The sequence below is a fragment of the Marmota marmota genome, unplaced genomic scaffold (genome assembly GCF_001458135.2).
Source record: "Marmota marmota marmota unplaced genomic scaffold, marMar, whole genome shotgun sequence".
NCBI classification, from domain to species: domain Eukaryota; kingdom Metazoa; phylum Chordata; class Mammalia; order Rodentia; family Sciuridae; genus Marmota; species Marmota marmota.
The window spans coordinates 41,533,577-41,549,248 of record NW_025999977.1 but is presented as its reverse complement, the minus strand read 5'-3'; the positions used below and the strand labels follow the sequence as shown (position 1 = coordinate 41,549,248).

General features: G+C 37.0%; 1 protein-coding gene across 21 annotated transcripts in view; it reads right to left on the bottom strand.

Moving 5' to 3' along the window:
- Dtnb (dystrobrevin beta) overlaps positions 1-15,672 on the bottom strand; it is a 203,403-nt gene that overhangs the window by 87,143 nt on the left and 100,588 nt on the right. Inside the window, exon 9 of one of the 21 annotated variants that reach the window (XM_048804718.1) lies at positions 14,678-14,833. The exons of the other annotated variants lie outside the window; for them this stretch is intronic. Within the exon in view, the coding sequence (XP_048660675.1) occupies positions 14,800-14,833 (34 nt within the window). The 3' untranslated portion in view covers positions 14,678-14,799. Of the gene's footprint in view, positions 1-14,677; positions 14,834-15,672 lie in introns of those variants that run through there. 21 annotated transcript variants of the gene reach the window in all.

Below are 15,672 nucleotides of genomic sequence, written 5' to 3'. Positions count from 1 at the left end.
AGGCGGTGAAGGCAGGATGCTGACATGCGATGCGGAAGCGTGGGGGGGGGGGGCGCGACTCAGTAACCAGGGTGGACAGAAAGGGCAGAACAATGCCGTGAGGCACCACCTTGATTCAGTAAGAAGCTCTACCTCAGATTTCAGATGAATAAAATATTCCACTGCTTATTTTAAAACTATGTGAAGTCCTTTCCTGACTATGAAATTTAAATGAGAATCTCCTGCTATATTCTTAGTATCCTGTTGCCTTCTTTTATAGTACTTATCAAATTTGCAATCACATAGAACTAATGTTGTTTGTTGACTGATTTTACTCAAGAGCAGGAGCCACAGGGTTTGTTCTAGCTCTGTGTTCACTGTGTTCACACTGTGTATTTAAGACCATGACTGGAACACAGTGGGTGCTCAAGAACTATCCATTCAATAGCGAGTAAGTCCCTTTCACATCTGAGATTTTTCTGATTTTACTTACTGCTCTCTTCTACTTTGAACAACACATCAGCTGAAACCCCCAAAGTGCCAATGGGGAAGGGCTCACCTAAACTGAATTTTATTTTTTTTTTAATTTTTTTATATCTTTATTTTATTTTTATATGGTGCTGAGAATTGAACCCAGTGCCTCATGCATGCTAGGCGAGTGCGCTACCACTAGAGCCACATCCCCAGCCCCTAAACTGAATTTTAAATGGGACAAATGCCCAGACAGGGAATCCAAAGGCGAGCAGACAGACAGGACATTCAGAATGGCAAAAATTCTTGAGTGAGAGGAGTCTTGAAGACTAAATGATCCTCCAGGAGAACACAACACCTGAACATCGGGAGCGGCAGAACTGCTCACGTGTACTGAACATCTCAGGCCGAAACCGCCTGTTAAGTCAGCCTTGGTATTTAATTTCTGGGCCAAAAGAATCTAAAAGCAATTTTAAACATCATCATGTATTAGGGAATTTGCCAGGGGGGGGAAAGAACCATCCTGCATTTCATTAAAACATGTATCAAAGCTGGGTGTGGTGGCACAGGCCTGTAATCCCAGGTACTCAGGAGGCTGAGGAAAATAAAAACGCCAGTCTTAGCAACATAGTGAGGCCCTGTCACACAATCAGAAGTAGAAAGGTTTGGGGATGTATTCAGCAATAGAGCACCCCTGGGGTTCAAGTCCCAGGTACTATAAACAAACAAACAAACAAAATCCAAAGCCTCAGAGCCATTGGGAGACAATGCTATCTATGAGAGTAAACTATAAATCAGCTGCAGAAGTATTCTAGGAACTCCTGGTTCAAGGTGATAGGCTGTGCACATGCTGGGAATTCAGCCTCCTCTACCAAAGAAAACTGATTTAAACATATAAAAATAAATGGATGCATGCATAAGTACAATACAAACAAAAATAAACTCTCTTTAAGAGAAAAAAAGGGGGGTTGGGGCTTTAGCTCAGTGGCAGAGTGCTTACTTAGCATATGTGAGGCACTGGTCCGATTCTCAGCACCACATAATAAATAAATTAATAAACAAAGATATTGTGTGTCCCTCAACAACTAAAAAAAAAAAAAAGAAAAGAAAGGTATGTCCAACATGAAAGAAGATAAAAAGGAAGCCATGGTGCTGGGCCAGGCTGCCTCTAGCTGGCATCAGCCACACACAGGAGGACAGGCCACCATGGGACTGGAAGATCTTAAATCCTGCCCCTCCCCCCTTCCCAAAACAGCATCTGAATGGGTCTTTAAAATGAGTATATTAACTATCCTGTGGACCCTAGATATTAGAATAAGAGCATAAAATGACCAATTAGAGACTTTAAAAGTGAAAGTCACAATTACTGAGTTTTTAAAAAGTCCACAAATGGACTTAAAAAAAAAAAAAAAAACTGAACCACCTAAAGACTGACAGAGGATTAAACTACCCCAAAAAAAAAAAAAAGTTAGGAAACATGAGAGACAGATCCAATAATTTTAAAGTCTACATCTTGGAATTTCGAAGAGTCCAAAGATCCCAGAGACTAAGAAACTTGGATATTAAAAAAGTAAAAAATTCAATTACATAAAAACTTAAACAGCTTATATCCAGATAGAGTATGGTAAAACCCCAGATTACCAATTCTATGAAGAAAATCCTAAAAAAGTTACCAGCAAAATATGAAACATTCAACAGAAAGGAAGAAGAATCAGACTGTCTTCAGCAAAACAGTTTACGAGTTAACAGAAGAGTGAGATCCTCAAAGGACGAAGGGAAACAACTTTTGGCTGGATTCTAAATCCAGTCAAATGATCATTCAAGAGTGAGGATGCACCACAATAATTAGACAAGAAAAATAAAGATATCCATATTGTAAAGGAAGAAGTAAAACTATCTCTATTAGTAGATAACATAATTTCACGTGGAAAATCCTGAAGATTCCACACAAAAAGAATTATTAGAGGTAAGCTCAGGACGTTAAGATCAATACACAAAAAAATAAGTTGTATTTCTACATATCAGTGATGAAAAAGCTAAAAATAAAATGTAAGAAAACAATGTCATTTACAATAGCATGAAAAAGAATAAAATACCTAGAAATGAATTTAATCAAAATGTTAAAAACTATAAAACATTATGAAAGACAAAAAGTCCAAGTAAATGGAAAGACACCTCATGTCCTGTCCAGAGACTCAAAAACTTAAAATTAAGATGGCAATATTCTTCAGAGTGACCCTTGCATTCCACTTATAAAATACAGGTTTCAGGTTCATGACTCAATTTCCTAAGGTCCTTGAGGTTCTGAGCAGCACATGATTATTCACACAGCCTCTTCCATGACATCAGGCCAGCTGGCACTTTCACCTATCGTCTTTTAAAGTATTTTTATTTTTAACAAATAGTCAATAATTTCAATGCAACGTGAATGTGGAGAAACACACTCAGCAATTTGATACTATATTTAAACACACAGGGGATAATTAGGAAAACTATTCAGATACTTGGCCCTGAAAGAAATCACAACTCTACTGAAGAATCATTATCTTACAGAGTACCACTCCAACCAACATTCAATAGTATCAGAGAGCATCAAAGAATACTAAAAAAGTCTCATGTGTTTGGAAATTTTGAAAATTGCCTTAACTATGTGTATTAGAAAATTTTTTCAAAAATCAATTAAATAAATAATCATCTAAAGAATAAGAAACAGGGGGTTTGATCCCTGTGTACTTTCTCTTCTCTACCTAAAAATCTATAAGTTGCCAATTCCTAAATTTATACTTTCAAGCACACACATACACAGACTTACGTCAACTGCCTACTTGATATTTCTCGTTGCGTGTCAAAAATAATTCAACATGTCCATAGTGGAGCTCTTCTGATACAATTCAAATTGGCTGTACCTATAATAATCCTCTTCTCTGTCCTTGCCACTGTTCATACTGCTCTTTCCCTAACTTCATGTCCAACCTGTCAGCAAACCTGTTGGAACAAATACATCCATTGATCATGTATTTGGTCTCTTCTTGTTACTTCTATTGCTATCCTGGCATCCACTCATGTTCACCCCTCAGCTGGATTTCTTCAAAACTGTCTAACTAGTTTCCTTCCTTCCATCCTGACCCTAGGTCTTTCAAAACTGTCTAATTAATTTCCTTCCTTCCGTCATATCCCTTCTCTGTCTATTCCATAAAGACCCTCCTTTTAAACGGAAGTGAGAAAAGTCAAAACTGTCCAAATGCTACCTCTTCTCAGTTCTTACAATGGCCTATAAGAACTTATGATACGGATCTCTTATAACATCTTTGATTTTATGTCCCCTTTGCTTATTTAATCTACACCAGATTTCTTGGTGTTCCTTGAACATGCCAGGTATTCCTCCACAGCAGGACTTTGTAAAACCTGTTTCTTCTGCAAGAATGTTCTTCCTCAGTTTAGTTATTGTGAATTGTGCTGCTGTAAACACTGATGTGGCTGTGTCCCTGTAGTATGCTGTTTTAAGTCCTCTGGGTATAGACCGAGGAGAGGGATAGCTGGGTCAAATGGTGGAATTCCAAGTTTTCCAAGGAATCTCCATACTGCTTTCCATATTGGCTGCACCAATTTGCAGTCCCACCAGCAATGTATAAATGTGTCTTTTCTCCCACATCCTCGCCAATATTTATTATTGTTTGTCTTCATAATAGCTACCATTCTGACTAGAGTGAGATGGTATCTTAGTAGTTTTGATTTGCATTTCTCTAATTGCTAGAGATGATGAACATCTTTTCATATATTTGTTGATTGATTGAATATCCTCTTCAGCACAATTCACAATAGATAAACTGTGGAACCAACCTAGATGCCCTTCAGTAGATGAATGGATTAAAAACATGTGGCATATATACACAATGGAATGTTACTCAGCATTAAAAGAGAATAAAATCCTGGCATTTGCAGGTAAATGGATGCAGTTGGAGAAGATAATGCTAAGTGAAGTTAGCCAATTCCCAAAAAACAAATGGCAAATGTTTTCTCTGATATAAGGTGAATGACTCATAATGGGGTAGGGAGAGGGATCATGGGAGGAATAGACAAACTCTAGATAAGGCAGAGGAGTGGGAGGGGAAGGGAACAGGTAGGGGGTTAGCAATAATGGTGGAATGTGATAGACATCATTATCCAAAGTACATGTATAAAGACATGAATTTGTGTGAACGTACTTTATATACAAACAGAAATAGGAAAACTGTGTTCTATATGTGTAATAAGAATTGTGACGCATTTTGCTCTCATGTATTTAAAAAATAAAAGCAATTTTTAAAAAATGCTCTTCCTCCAGATACCCTCAAGGGCCATCCCATCATCTCCTCACAGCCTGTGCTCAAATATCACCTTTCATTAACGTTTAAATGTAAACTATTAAAAACTGGGACTCCTCCACCTGCAGTACGTCTAACCCCTCTTTTCCTGTATTAGTCTTCTGAATGGTACTTCGTGACTTTCTGAAGTCCTCTATGCTTTACTATTTATCATTTGTGTCTATCTCCCTCCACTAGAAAACAAGATCCATGAAAGCAAAGTTTTTTTGTCTGTTTTTCTCTGAGTGGTGCCTGGAACATAGTAAGTGCTCAATAAATATCTGCTGAATTTCTTAGAAAACTCTAAAAAAAAAGAATAAAGACAAAAGCAGAAACCAGTAATTATTTTTCTCATTTCATAATTACTAAAAAATAATTTTGACATGGAGATGAGAAAGTTGTTAAAGATGATCTGTTCTGGATGCCTGGTATATCACTGGCCTTCTGACTTAAAAACATACTATCTCCTTATTTATTTGTCTTTTAACTTCTCTTTTAGCAGTGCCTTGTAGTCTTACATGTGTTTCATTATATCTATTCCTATGCTATCTTTGTGCAATTATAAAAGGTATTGATTTTTCTGTTGTCTTCTAGCTTTACCACAGGGATGGCTTTTCCTTTAAAAGTCTTAGTTGGAATTCATTGACATCTGCCACCAATTTGGGACAATTCACACTCATTATTTTTTTGCCTTGCCTCTAATTTTTAAATTTTGTCTTTCTGGAATTCCAATTACCTATGTGTTGAGAGCCACAGCCGAAGGGGCCCCGGCAAACTTCCAGCTGCCAGCTGATGATTGGCTCACAGCGGCCCCAGCAACTTCTAGCTGCCAACTGATTGGCTCCTCTGCGGTGATGCTCATTGGGCTGTTTCCCTGCCCTTTCAAACCATGGAGCTGCTCATTGGGGGCCTTTTTTGGCTCCGCCCACGCGACCCAGCCAATCGGCCTCAAGAGCAGGAGGAGTGGGGGAGGGAGAGAGGCTTGTGGGAAGCTGGTGGTGGCAGTTGGGCTCTGAAGGTTTTCCTGAGAAGCTGTTTTGTTTGGTGTGTGTGGTTCTAAAAATAAAGTTCGTTTCTTTTGACAAGTGGCTCCTGAATCGTGCCCAGCCAGACTGCAGCACCTATGTGTTACAACTTTCCCTTGTACACCATAATTTTTATCTCTTTGTCTCTGTGTACTGCATTCTGAATAACTTGTTTGGATTTATCTTTCAAGTTCACTAATTTTCTCTCTATCTATGTTTATTTTAATATTTACCTTATACTACTGAGGTCTGTGATTCCTCCCATCCCCACCCAATTCCTAAAAGTTTGATTTGTTTCCTCTTCAAATTTTTGGGGGAATTTTTGTTGTCTTGTTTCTTCATAATAGTTTACATTTTAAACATATTCCTATTCTTTTTTAAAAAGATACATAATACATACATAAGTTCTGTATTTGACAATTCAAACTCTTTATGCAACTTTTTTATATTACTTCTCTTAATTCCTACTCATGCCATCATACTTTTTCTGTAATTTGGGGAATCTTGAGTTCCTTGGAACTTTATCTGTGGACACTACTTGAAGCTCGGGCTTTTAAAGGCCCTTCTCCCTAGAAGATTTCTGTTTGCTTCCAACAGGCTTCTGGGAATGATACCCAAAAAGAAGAGCTTTAAACTTGATTTGAGCTGCGATTTGGGGGTTAAAAGTTTCAAATCCATGTTATGATGGGCTTGTGGTTAGGAAGCTCTCTTTTAGGCCTTTGCTATTTATAGTTAATTATGGTATGTTCCGATTGCTGATTTCCTCAAAGGGTCAAGAATAAAATATTTATGTTTCCTACCCAACAACTTGGCAAATGTGAGAGGGAATTTGAGATAATCAGCCTATAAATCAGGATGCCCTTACAATCAGATAAACAGGACATAATAATGTCCTAAATCTTATGGAAACATGAAGGATACTTAAAATGTATTATTTTATGCAGCACCACACCATTCCTTTGTATTTATTCATTTTATGTGCAAAATGAATATGTTATAACGTTAGTATAAATTGGTTTTATGCATTAAATTCATGCTGGCTCAATTTTGAGGGTACATTTTTTTGGGAGGTATCAGGGATTGAACTCAGGGTCACTCAACCACTGAGCCATATCCCCATCCCTATTTTGTATTTTATTTAGAGACAGGGTCTCACTGAATTGCTTAGCACTTCGCTTTTGCTAAGGCTGGCTTTGAACTTTCGATCCTCCTGCCTCAGCCTCCCGAGCTGCTGAGATTAGAGGTGTGCACCACCACACCTGGCTTGAGGGTACCTTTTTTATCCTCCTATATAATATATCAATTTTAGATTTTTAAGTTTTTTGAAGGGCTAAAGTCACAAAGATAAATCAATAGCAGTTTAACAAATTTTTCAAGATTAATATGTTAAATATCACAATGAACTTGTGATAATCTGGACATAGGAAATGAACGGAAAGTAACAGCTGGATTTACACAGAATTAAACATGAGGTGGTGGCAGCTTGGAAGAAATGACTAATGAGAAAAAAAGAAGTCCCTTAAATTCCAAAAAGCATTTTACTAAAAAAGTGAAAAACCAAGGAGGAAGATTATTCAATATAATTTAACAAAATATTTCCTTAAATTCATGATTAAAATTAATGTTTCTAATTTTATTCTTACAGTTATTTCCCTAATGCTATCCAAAAGGAAAAAGATAAATGAGAAGAGCCACTGTATACCAAAGGAGAAGATGCCTTATTATGACCTTATGTTGACTTCCAGGATTATTTCAAGAAGTTAAAGAAGGCTTCTCTCCAGAGGATCATTAAAAAAAAAAACCAGACTTTTATAATATAGTAACCTCTATTTGATTGCCTTCCAAGGCTTCAGGAAGATGAGTAAAGGCATACTGAATAAACAAGCAAGGTACTCTAATGTGGTCTTCAGCTAGAATTTACAATTATTCTCTTACTCCAGAGCACAAGTGAGTACAGGCCCATAAACTGCTGGGATTTTCCAGGCACTAAGGGTATACAATCCCACCTGCTTAAGAAGCTGATGGTTAATGTTAACAGTGGATACCAAAGCCCTAGGTGGGAATAAACCAGGAAAACAAAAGGGCACTTAGCTTATAATTAATAATTAATAATTAATTAATAATTAATACTTCTAAATATTCTTTACATATATCTAACATATGCTTTTGTAATATTTATTTTTTATTTTTTTAATATTTATTTTTTAGTTTTCGGCGGACACAACATCTTTGTTTGTATGTGGTGCTGAGGATCGAACCCGAGCCGCACGCATGCCAGGCAAGAGCGCTACCGCTTGAGTCACATCCCCAGCCCTATTTTTTAGTTTTTAGGTGGACACAATATCTTTATTTTATCTTTATGTGGTGTTGAGGATCGAACCCAGCGCCTTGTGCATGCCAGGTGAGTGCGATACCACTTGAGCCACATCCCTAGCCTATCTAACATGCTTTTAGAAACAGTTAACTTGTATATTAAGTTCATACAAAGAGGCACATCTTTGAAAGACCTCAAAAAGATTTTAAATTAACATTATTATCTTTAAAGCAGAATATAAAAAGGAGACTGAATCACAGGGAATATATTCAGGGTTGTAGTTAAGATGACTGTGTCTAAGACAGGATTAGCTACTCAGAAGCAAACACAGAAGACAATAAGACAAAACAAAGAACAAACAAGTACCAAAAAAATGAGGGAGAAGGAAGTTGGAGTATGAGGAGAAAGAAGACTGATTAGTAGGCTCAGTGGAAATCCCTGTCAAAATTCCAGCAGAGGGGCTGGGGTTGTGGCTCAGCGATAGAGCACTCGCTTAGCACGCGCAAGGCCCTGGGTTCAATCCTCAGGACCACATAAAAATAATTAACAAAACTAAAGTTGTTGTGTACAACTAAAAAATAAACATTTAAAAAAAAATTCCAGCAGACTTCATTACAATTGATAGGCATACCCTAAAATTTACATGGAAATAAAAAAAGGAGTTGGGGTTGGGGAATAAAACTAAGAATTTTGAAAACGAAGAAAATTTACACAGCTTGGGAGGTTGAGGCAGGAGGATAGCAAGTTCAAAGCCAGCCTTAGCAACAGTGAGGCACTAAGCAACTCAGTGAGACCCTGTCTCTAAATAAAATAGAAAGTAGAGCTGGGATGTGGCTCAGTGGTTGAGTGCCCCTGAGTTCAATCCCCAGCACACACACAAAAAAAAGAACTTACATGAAATTTCAAGACTTACTATTAAGTTATAGTAATGAAGACCATGTGGTGCTGGCATGAAAACAGAGAAACACCAGAGATTTAAAAAAAAAAAAAAATAGAACTGGGAGCCCAGAAATAAAACCATACATTTGCAGTCGATTGTTTTGACAAGGCTTTTCAACAGAGCAAAGGACAATCTTTTCAACAAATGGTGCCTAGACAACTAGATAGTCACATATCAAAAAGGAAACCTGGACATTTACCTCAAACAAAAAATTATCTTAAAACTAACCCAAGAGCTGAGTAAGGTAGCACATTCCTGTAATCCCAGAAACTCAGGAGGCTGAGGCCAGAGAATCTCAAGTTTGGGGTCAGCCTCAGCAACTTATCAAGGCACTAAGCAAGACCCTTAGCAAGGTGATGGGGAAGTTCGGGATGTAGCTCAATGGCTAAATGCCTCTGGGTTCAATTCACAGTTTGTAAAATAAAAAAAAATATAAAAAAAAAAAACTAACACAAAAATTGATTCAAGACTGAAATGTAAGAGTTAAAAATATAAAACTTCTATGAGAAAACCTTTTTTATTTTGGGTTAGGCAAAGATTTCTTAACAAAAATACATTACATAAGAGAAAATATTGATAATTTTACTCCCTCAAAACTAATTAATTTTTACTCCTCATAAGATCACTCAGCAGTAGAGCGCTCGCCTAGCACGTGCGAGGCACTGGGTTCGATCCTCAGCACCACATAAAAATAAATAAATAAAATAAAGGTATTGTGTCCAACTACAGATAAAAAATAAACATTAAAAAAAGGATGACTAAGAACCAGGTGTGATCCCCGCTATTCAGAAAGCCTTCTGAGGTTTCAGTTACCTGTGGTCTGAAAATATTAAATGAAAACTTCTAGAAATAAGTAAATCATACATTTTAAACAACTTTTATCACATTATTTTGTTATAATCTATTTTACTGTTAGTTGTTGTTAATCTCTTACTTGCCTCAATTATAAATTAAAATCTATCAGGTTTGTACATACAGGAAAAAAACAGTACAGAGTTTGATACTATCCAGTTTCAGGCATCAATCAAGGGACACCTCCCCCACAGATGGGGGACTACTGTCTAATGTTGTTTGTGTTGGGCTGGAGATCGGAGCTGGGATTCATTACAAAGGGTAGGAGCCTCTTTTGAATGATGGAAATATTCTAAAACTAGATGACAGTAAAGAATACAAAACTGTATGAATTTAGTAAAAATAATTTAATTGTCACAGTGGGTAAATATAATGGAACATAAACTGGACCTCAATAAAACTGATGGGGGAAAAAAGACAAATCAAAATTGTAATATTACTTCAAACCCATTACAGTGGTTACTATAAAAATAAACACAACTACATAAAATGTGTTGGTGAGCATGTGGAGAAAATGAAGGCTTGTGCACTGCTAGAAGAATTGTAAAATGGTGCAACCTGTGTGAAAAAAAAAAATTCAGAGGTTTCTCAGAAAATTAAGAATAGAACTACCATATGATCCAGCAATCCCAGTTCTCAACACATAATCTAAAAGAATGAAAAGCAGGGTACTTGCCCACCCATTTTCATAGCAGCACTATCTACAAGATCCAAAACACAAAAGCAACACAAGCCAAGCACCCATTGACAGATGAGTGGATACGCAGAATGTATAATAAATATTCAATGGGATATTATTTGGCCTTATAAAGAAAGGGAATCCTATAATGTGCTAAACATGGTTGAACCTTAAGAGGACATTCTGCTAAATGACAAAAAAAGACAAATACCATATGATTTCATTCATATGAGGTACCTGAAGTAGTCAAATTTATAGAAACAGAAATTAGAAAGGTAGTTACCTGGGCTGGGGGAGAGGAAAAAGGGCATTGTTCTTTAATAGGGATATAGTTTTAGAATTGGAAAAATAAAAAGTTGTAGAAATCTGTTTCCTAACAATGTGGATACACTTAGCACTCCTGAACTATTCACTTACAGTGGACAAAAACTTAGATATTGTGCTTTCTAATCCAATTTTTTAAAAAAGGAAAACCAAGAGATGATGACTTTAGGCCATGTGAGAGTAAGAGTTTAAAGTAGGTGGTAAACAGGGTGAGAAAATCTCAAGGGCATGGTGAAGCTCAGCAGAGCAGAGTCACAGACACTTGTAAACAATTACTCTCCTAGGATTGGGCTTTGAGAGGTCTGAGTCAATTTGATTGGGCTTCAAATTTATGATAGCAAAATACAATAGAGTTAATAACAGACGAGCCAAAATCGTCAGAAACACCTCAAAATTATAATCTTCCAAATAGTCTCAAGAAACCAAGACACCCAGAATGAATGTGATACTCTTCTTAAGTGACTGTAATATCAGATTCATCTGGTGATCTAATAAAAGAATCATCAGTGTCCTCAGAGGAGACTCTGTCCCCACACCATACATACGGCCCTGCTCACAACACCTTCAATAAATACTTGTAGAAGACTGATCATTATTACAGGTTCTATAACATCTGTCAATTTTTCTTTTAATATTTTTTTGTCATACATGGACACAATATCTTTATTTTGTTGTTTTTATGAGGTGCTGAGGATCGAACTTAGTGCCACATGTGTGCGAGGCAAGTGCTCTACCGCTGAGCCAGAACCCCAACCCACATCTGTCAATTTTTTACAGATTTTTATTTACTTATTTTACATGTGACAATTTGTTCGTGAATACAGTTGAACTCAGTTAATAACTTTGAAAAAATCTGACTTTTAAAAAAAGTTGCCAAGAAGCATTTGGTTTGATACATTACAATTGGCTAGAAGTGTCCTTGTCACAAAAGGTACTTCCAAACACCAAACTCAGTCATCATCTTAGAACAAGTGACACAAAAACGTGCTTTATTAACTCAACACAACATAAACAAGAAATAAGCCCTATTCATAGGGTTACAAATGGTTCTACATGCTTCCTGATCTAGTAAATTTCACTGATCTACTTAAAGTCATGAAAGACAAGTATAAAATAGGCAGATTTATTGTACTATCCTAACCAGTTCACAAACACGGAAAGTACAAGTGTTTAAAACATAGTTGTCTAAAGTTTAAAAAGAAAATCCATGAGGTTGGTGTAGTGGGGAAAAAAAAGATATTTTTTAGATCAAATCAAAGCAATGCACATATATAGAGTTCAAGTCAGTGTTAAGCAGAAGAGTAGTTAATAAGAGCAACATTAAAGTATGGCTTTAGTTATAATTTTATAATTGTAGTATAATTTAAATAACATTAGTTTTCAACTGTCTAGGTTAATTAAGTTTTGATGCAAGGTATGGAAAAAAGTGGTTGGCTTAGCTGTGCAAATATGCTATATATTTATGAATGCAAAGGTAGTAAGAAACAAATGAAGGAGCTCTCTCAATAACAGGCAGTCTGGTTCTAGTAAGAAACCTAAGAGATTATCAATTATCCTTCACCCTTGAGTGGAAAAAATCTGGACCATCCAACCAAATATAATACCATTTGGAAAAAAGAACATCAAGAAGCAGAAAGTGCAGTTTTTATCCACTCTTTCTTAAGAGCAGAGGTCAGCAAACTTGTCCTGTAAAGAGCCAGACAGTAAATATTTAGGCTTGGGCAGGCATGCGGTCTCAGCTGCAGCAAATCTGTTCTGCCAAGGTAGTACCAAAGTGCTACAAACAAGACATAAATGGGTAAATGTGGCTGTGGCCCAATCAAGCTTTGGATATGAACAGGGACATTTCAATTTAATATAATTTTCACTTCACAAAATATTACCATTCTTTTATTTATCTTGAACCACTTAAAAATATAAAAGTCACTCCTAGATCATGGGCCATACAAAAACAGATGACAGGCTGGGTTTACCCTAAGGGCTACACTTTGGCAACCCTGTCAAGAAATTAGATGAATCCCAGGTGTATGTGGCAGGACACGGTCATGCTCTTTCTCTCTGGAATTTAAGAATATAGACACTAAGCCAACACCAGCAAGTTTTGCTTTCTCTCAGTAATAAATAACCACAAACTGAAATGTAGTGGTGACTAACCTCTAATTAAAGAAATTAGGTTTAAGAACTACGTGGTTAAATAATTAGATCCTAAGCAACAACAAATTGCTTGAATTAGAACAGAAGAGAATCTATCAGAGACGTCAAGAACCAGAAATTGTATAAAAATATTCTGGCCAAAAGAAGCAACTAATTTTTTCTCTTAGAGACTTGGACTTAGTTACTAGTATGCTGGTAGGAGAATCTTCAAATCTTTGTTTTGAAGATAAGGCTTGAGATTTATTTGACAAACCTCATTTACTCAATATTGTCAACTCCCCCAAAGATCAACAGGAGGAATTGTACCTGACATCTAGTGGAGGCTTCAGGAAACTGAAGGGACATGTAAGACTCTCTGAAGGGGAAAACAAAAACAAAAACAAAATGCAGAAACACAGAAAGGGGCAGGGCATAGTCACCTGTCCACAGGAACCAGGCTTGCTACCCTTACTTCACTTCATGCTGTATAAGAAGCTAACATGCACTGGGCAGCATTGAAGGCACTAGGGATTTGGTGGAGATATTTATAACTAAAGGTTGCTGTGAGGGTTAAATGCTGGATATGAAGAAGTGAGCAAAGGGCCTAGAGTACTGTGAGTCCAAAATAAATATCAACAACACTTCAATCTCAAACATGTGAGGGTCTGAATAAATGTCTAGTCTATGTCAACAATGAAACATTAATGTATATTTTATCTCATAGTTTCAATTTCTGTCCCCAATTTCTATTGGGGTTTTAATTTTATTTCTTGGTATGCAATAATGGTACCACATAAGGTTTCTTACATGTTTATAAACTTCTCTCTCTATGGCCACCATGACAGTTCAAAGCACCATGGTCCCTAACCTGGTCTTTGAAGATTCTCTAGCTGGCCTCTTCCCTTTCAAGGGTCTGGGCAGTGGTTTTCTTTTCTGTTTTTGCACTGGGGATTGAACCTGAAACATATTACCACTGAGCTACATCCATAGCCTTTTTTAATTTTGAGACAGGTCTCACTAAATTGCCCAGGTTAGCCTCAAATTTGGAATCCTTCTGCCTCAATCTCCCAAAATGCTAGGATTATAGGCCTGTGCACTGCACCTGGCCAGGCAGGGGTTTTCTAAAGTGGCAGGTCTGCCATACCCCTCCCCTCCCCATGACTCCTAACTCAGGCTAAAGTCAACACCTAGCAGCTGTCCTTCTCCTTGACAGCCGGCCCTGGCTCCACATGGCTCTGGTCCCTGCTCTCTCTGCCAGAGTGTTCCATCCACCACCTTCCGCAGGTGAATTCCTGGCTACACTCTGGCTTCACTGTAAATGCTGTTCTTCACAAAAGACTTCCCTGGCCAGCCAAGAAGGTAAACATATCTTGTTAGAGAATTATTTTGTGTAAACAGGAAAAATATGTGATTTATATTATTTTTCAGAGCTTCAAAATGAGTAGGATAGTTCTTTGAGATACAATAGTACAATCTTGAAACTGGTCAGAGAGCATAGGAAGAAATTATAAAGAACTTTAAAGAAATCCCGAATGTTAAAGTTTTTAGAACAAAACACAACTGAGGATTATTTAAACTCAATAATGCTATTCTTTCAAGTAAAACTACTATTTCAGACCTTTTTTGAAGACATTTATTGCTCCAGTTATCTGGTACAAAATAAAACTTAATGTTGAAGTGACAAATGCCACAGAAGGCAATTTCAAGTTGTACTGTCCAAGTTGTTACTGTAGAAATTTTTAAGGAAACCTTCCAATGATCTGAAGAGAATTTCTGTAAGTGGAAAATATCTGATTTTAGAGCATCTAAGAAGACTGCAGATTCCAGATAGATGTTAAAACTCATGGAGATTAGTATGCATGTTTGTTTTTGTACTGGGGATTGAATCTGGAACGTTTTACCACTGAGATACATCCACAGGTCTATTGCTAGAAGAAATAAAATATCATATTTACATACCACATTTATATAATTTACATAATAGGAAAATCACTTTCCTATACCTGAAAAGGTTTAAGAAACAATTATTCAGAACACCCACTCTTTTCTAAGGGGAAGATAACACCCCATTTTTTCAGAGGAAGAGTGTGATCTCAGTGGTTCAGGATCCATAAGTACTGACGGGGTGTCGGGAGGGGGACCTGGGATTGAACTCAGGGCCACTTGACCACTGAGCCACATTCCTAGCCCTATTTTCTATTTTATTAGTGACAGGGTCTCGCTGAGTTGCTTAGTGCCTCGATAAATTGCTGAAGCTGGCTTTGAACTCATGATCCTCCTGCCTCAGCCTCCCGAGTTGCTGGGATTAGAGGCATGTGCCACCGCAACTGGCCTCACTAAGGAACTTTTAGGGGTAGACTCTCAGGCCACCCCAGAATAATAATTAAATTGACCCAGAATGGAAGTAATGTGTACTTTGTAAAGCTCTCTGAGTTTTAAAATCAGCTGAGATGGGAAACCACTGACATGTAGTGAATGTAGGAAAACAAAAATCTATAAGACATACAAAATCAAAGTTGAAAGGAATTTTAAAAGTTACCTAGCAAATCCAATTAGGAGTAACTGTTCCGAAATTCATTAGAATCTAAAAAAGAACCTATCACTGCTTTTTT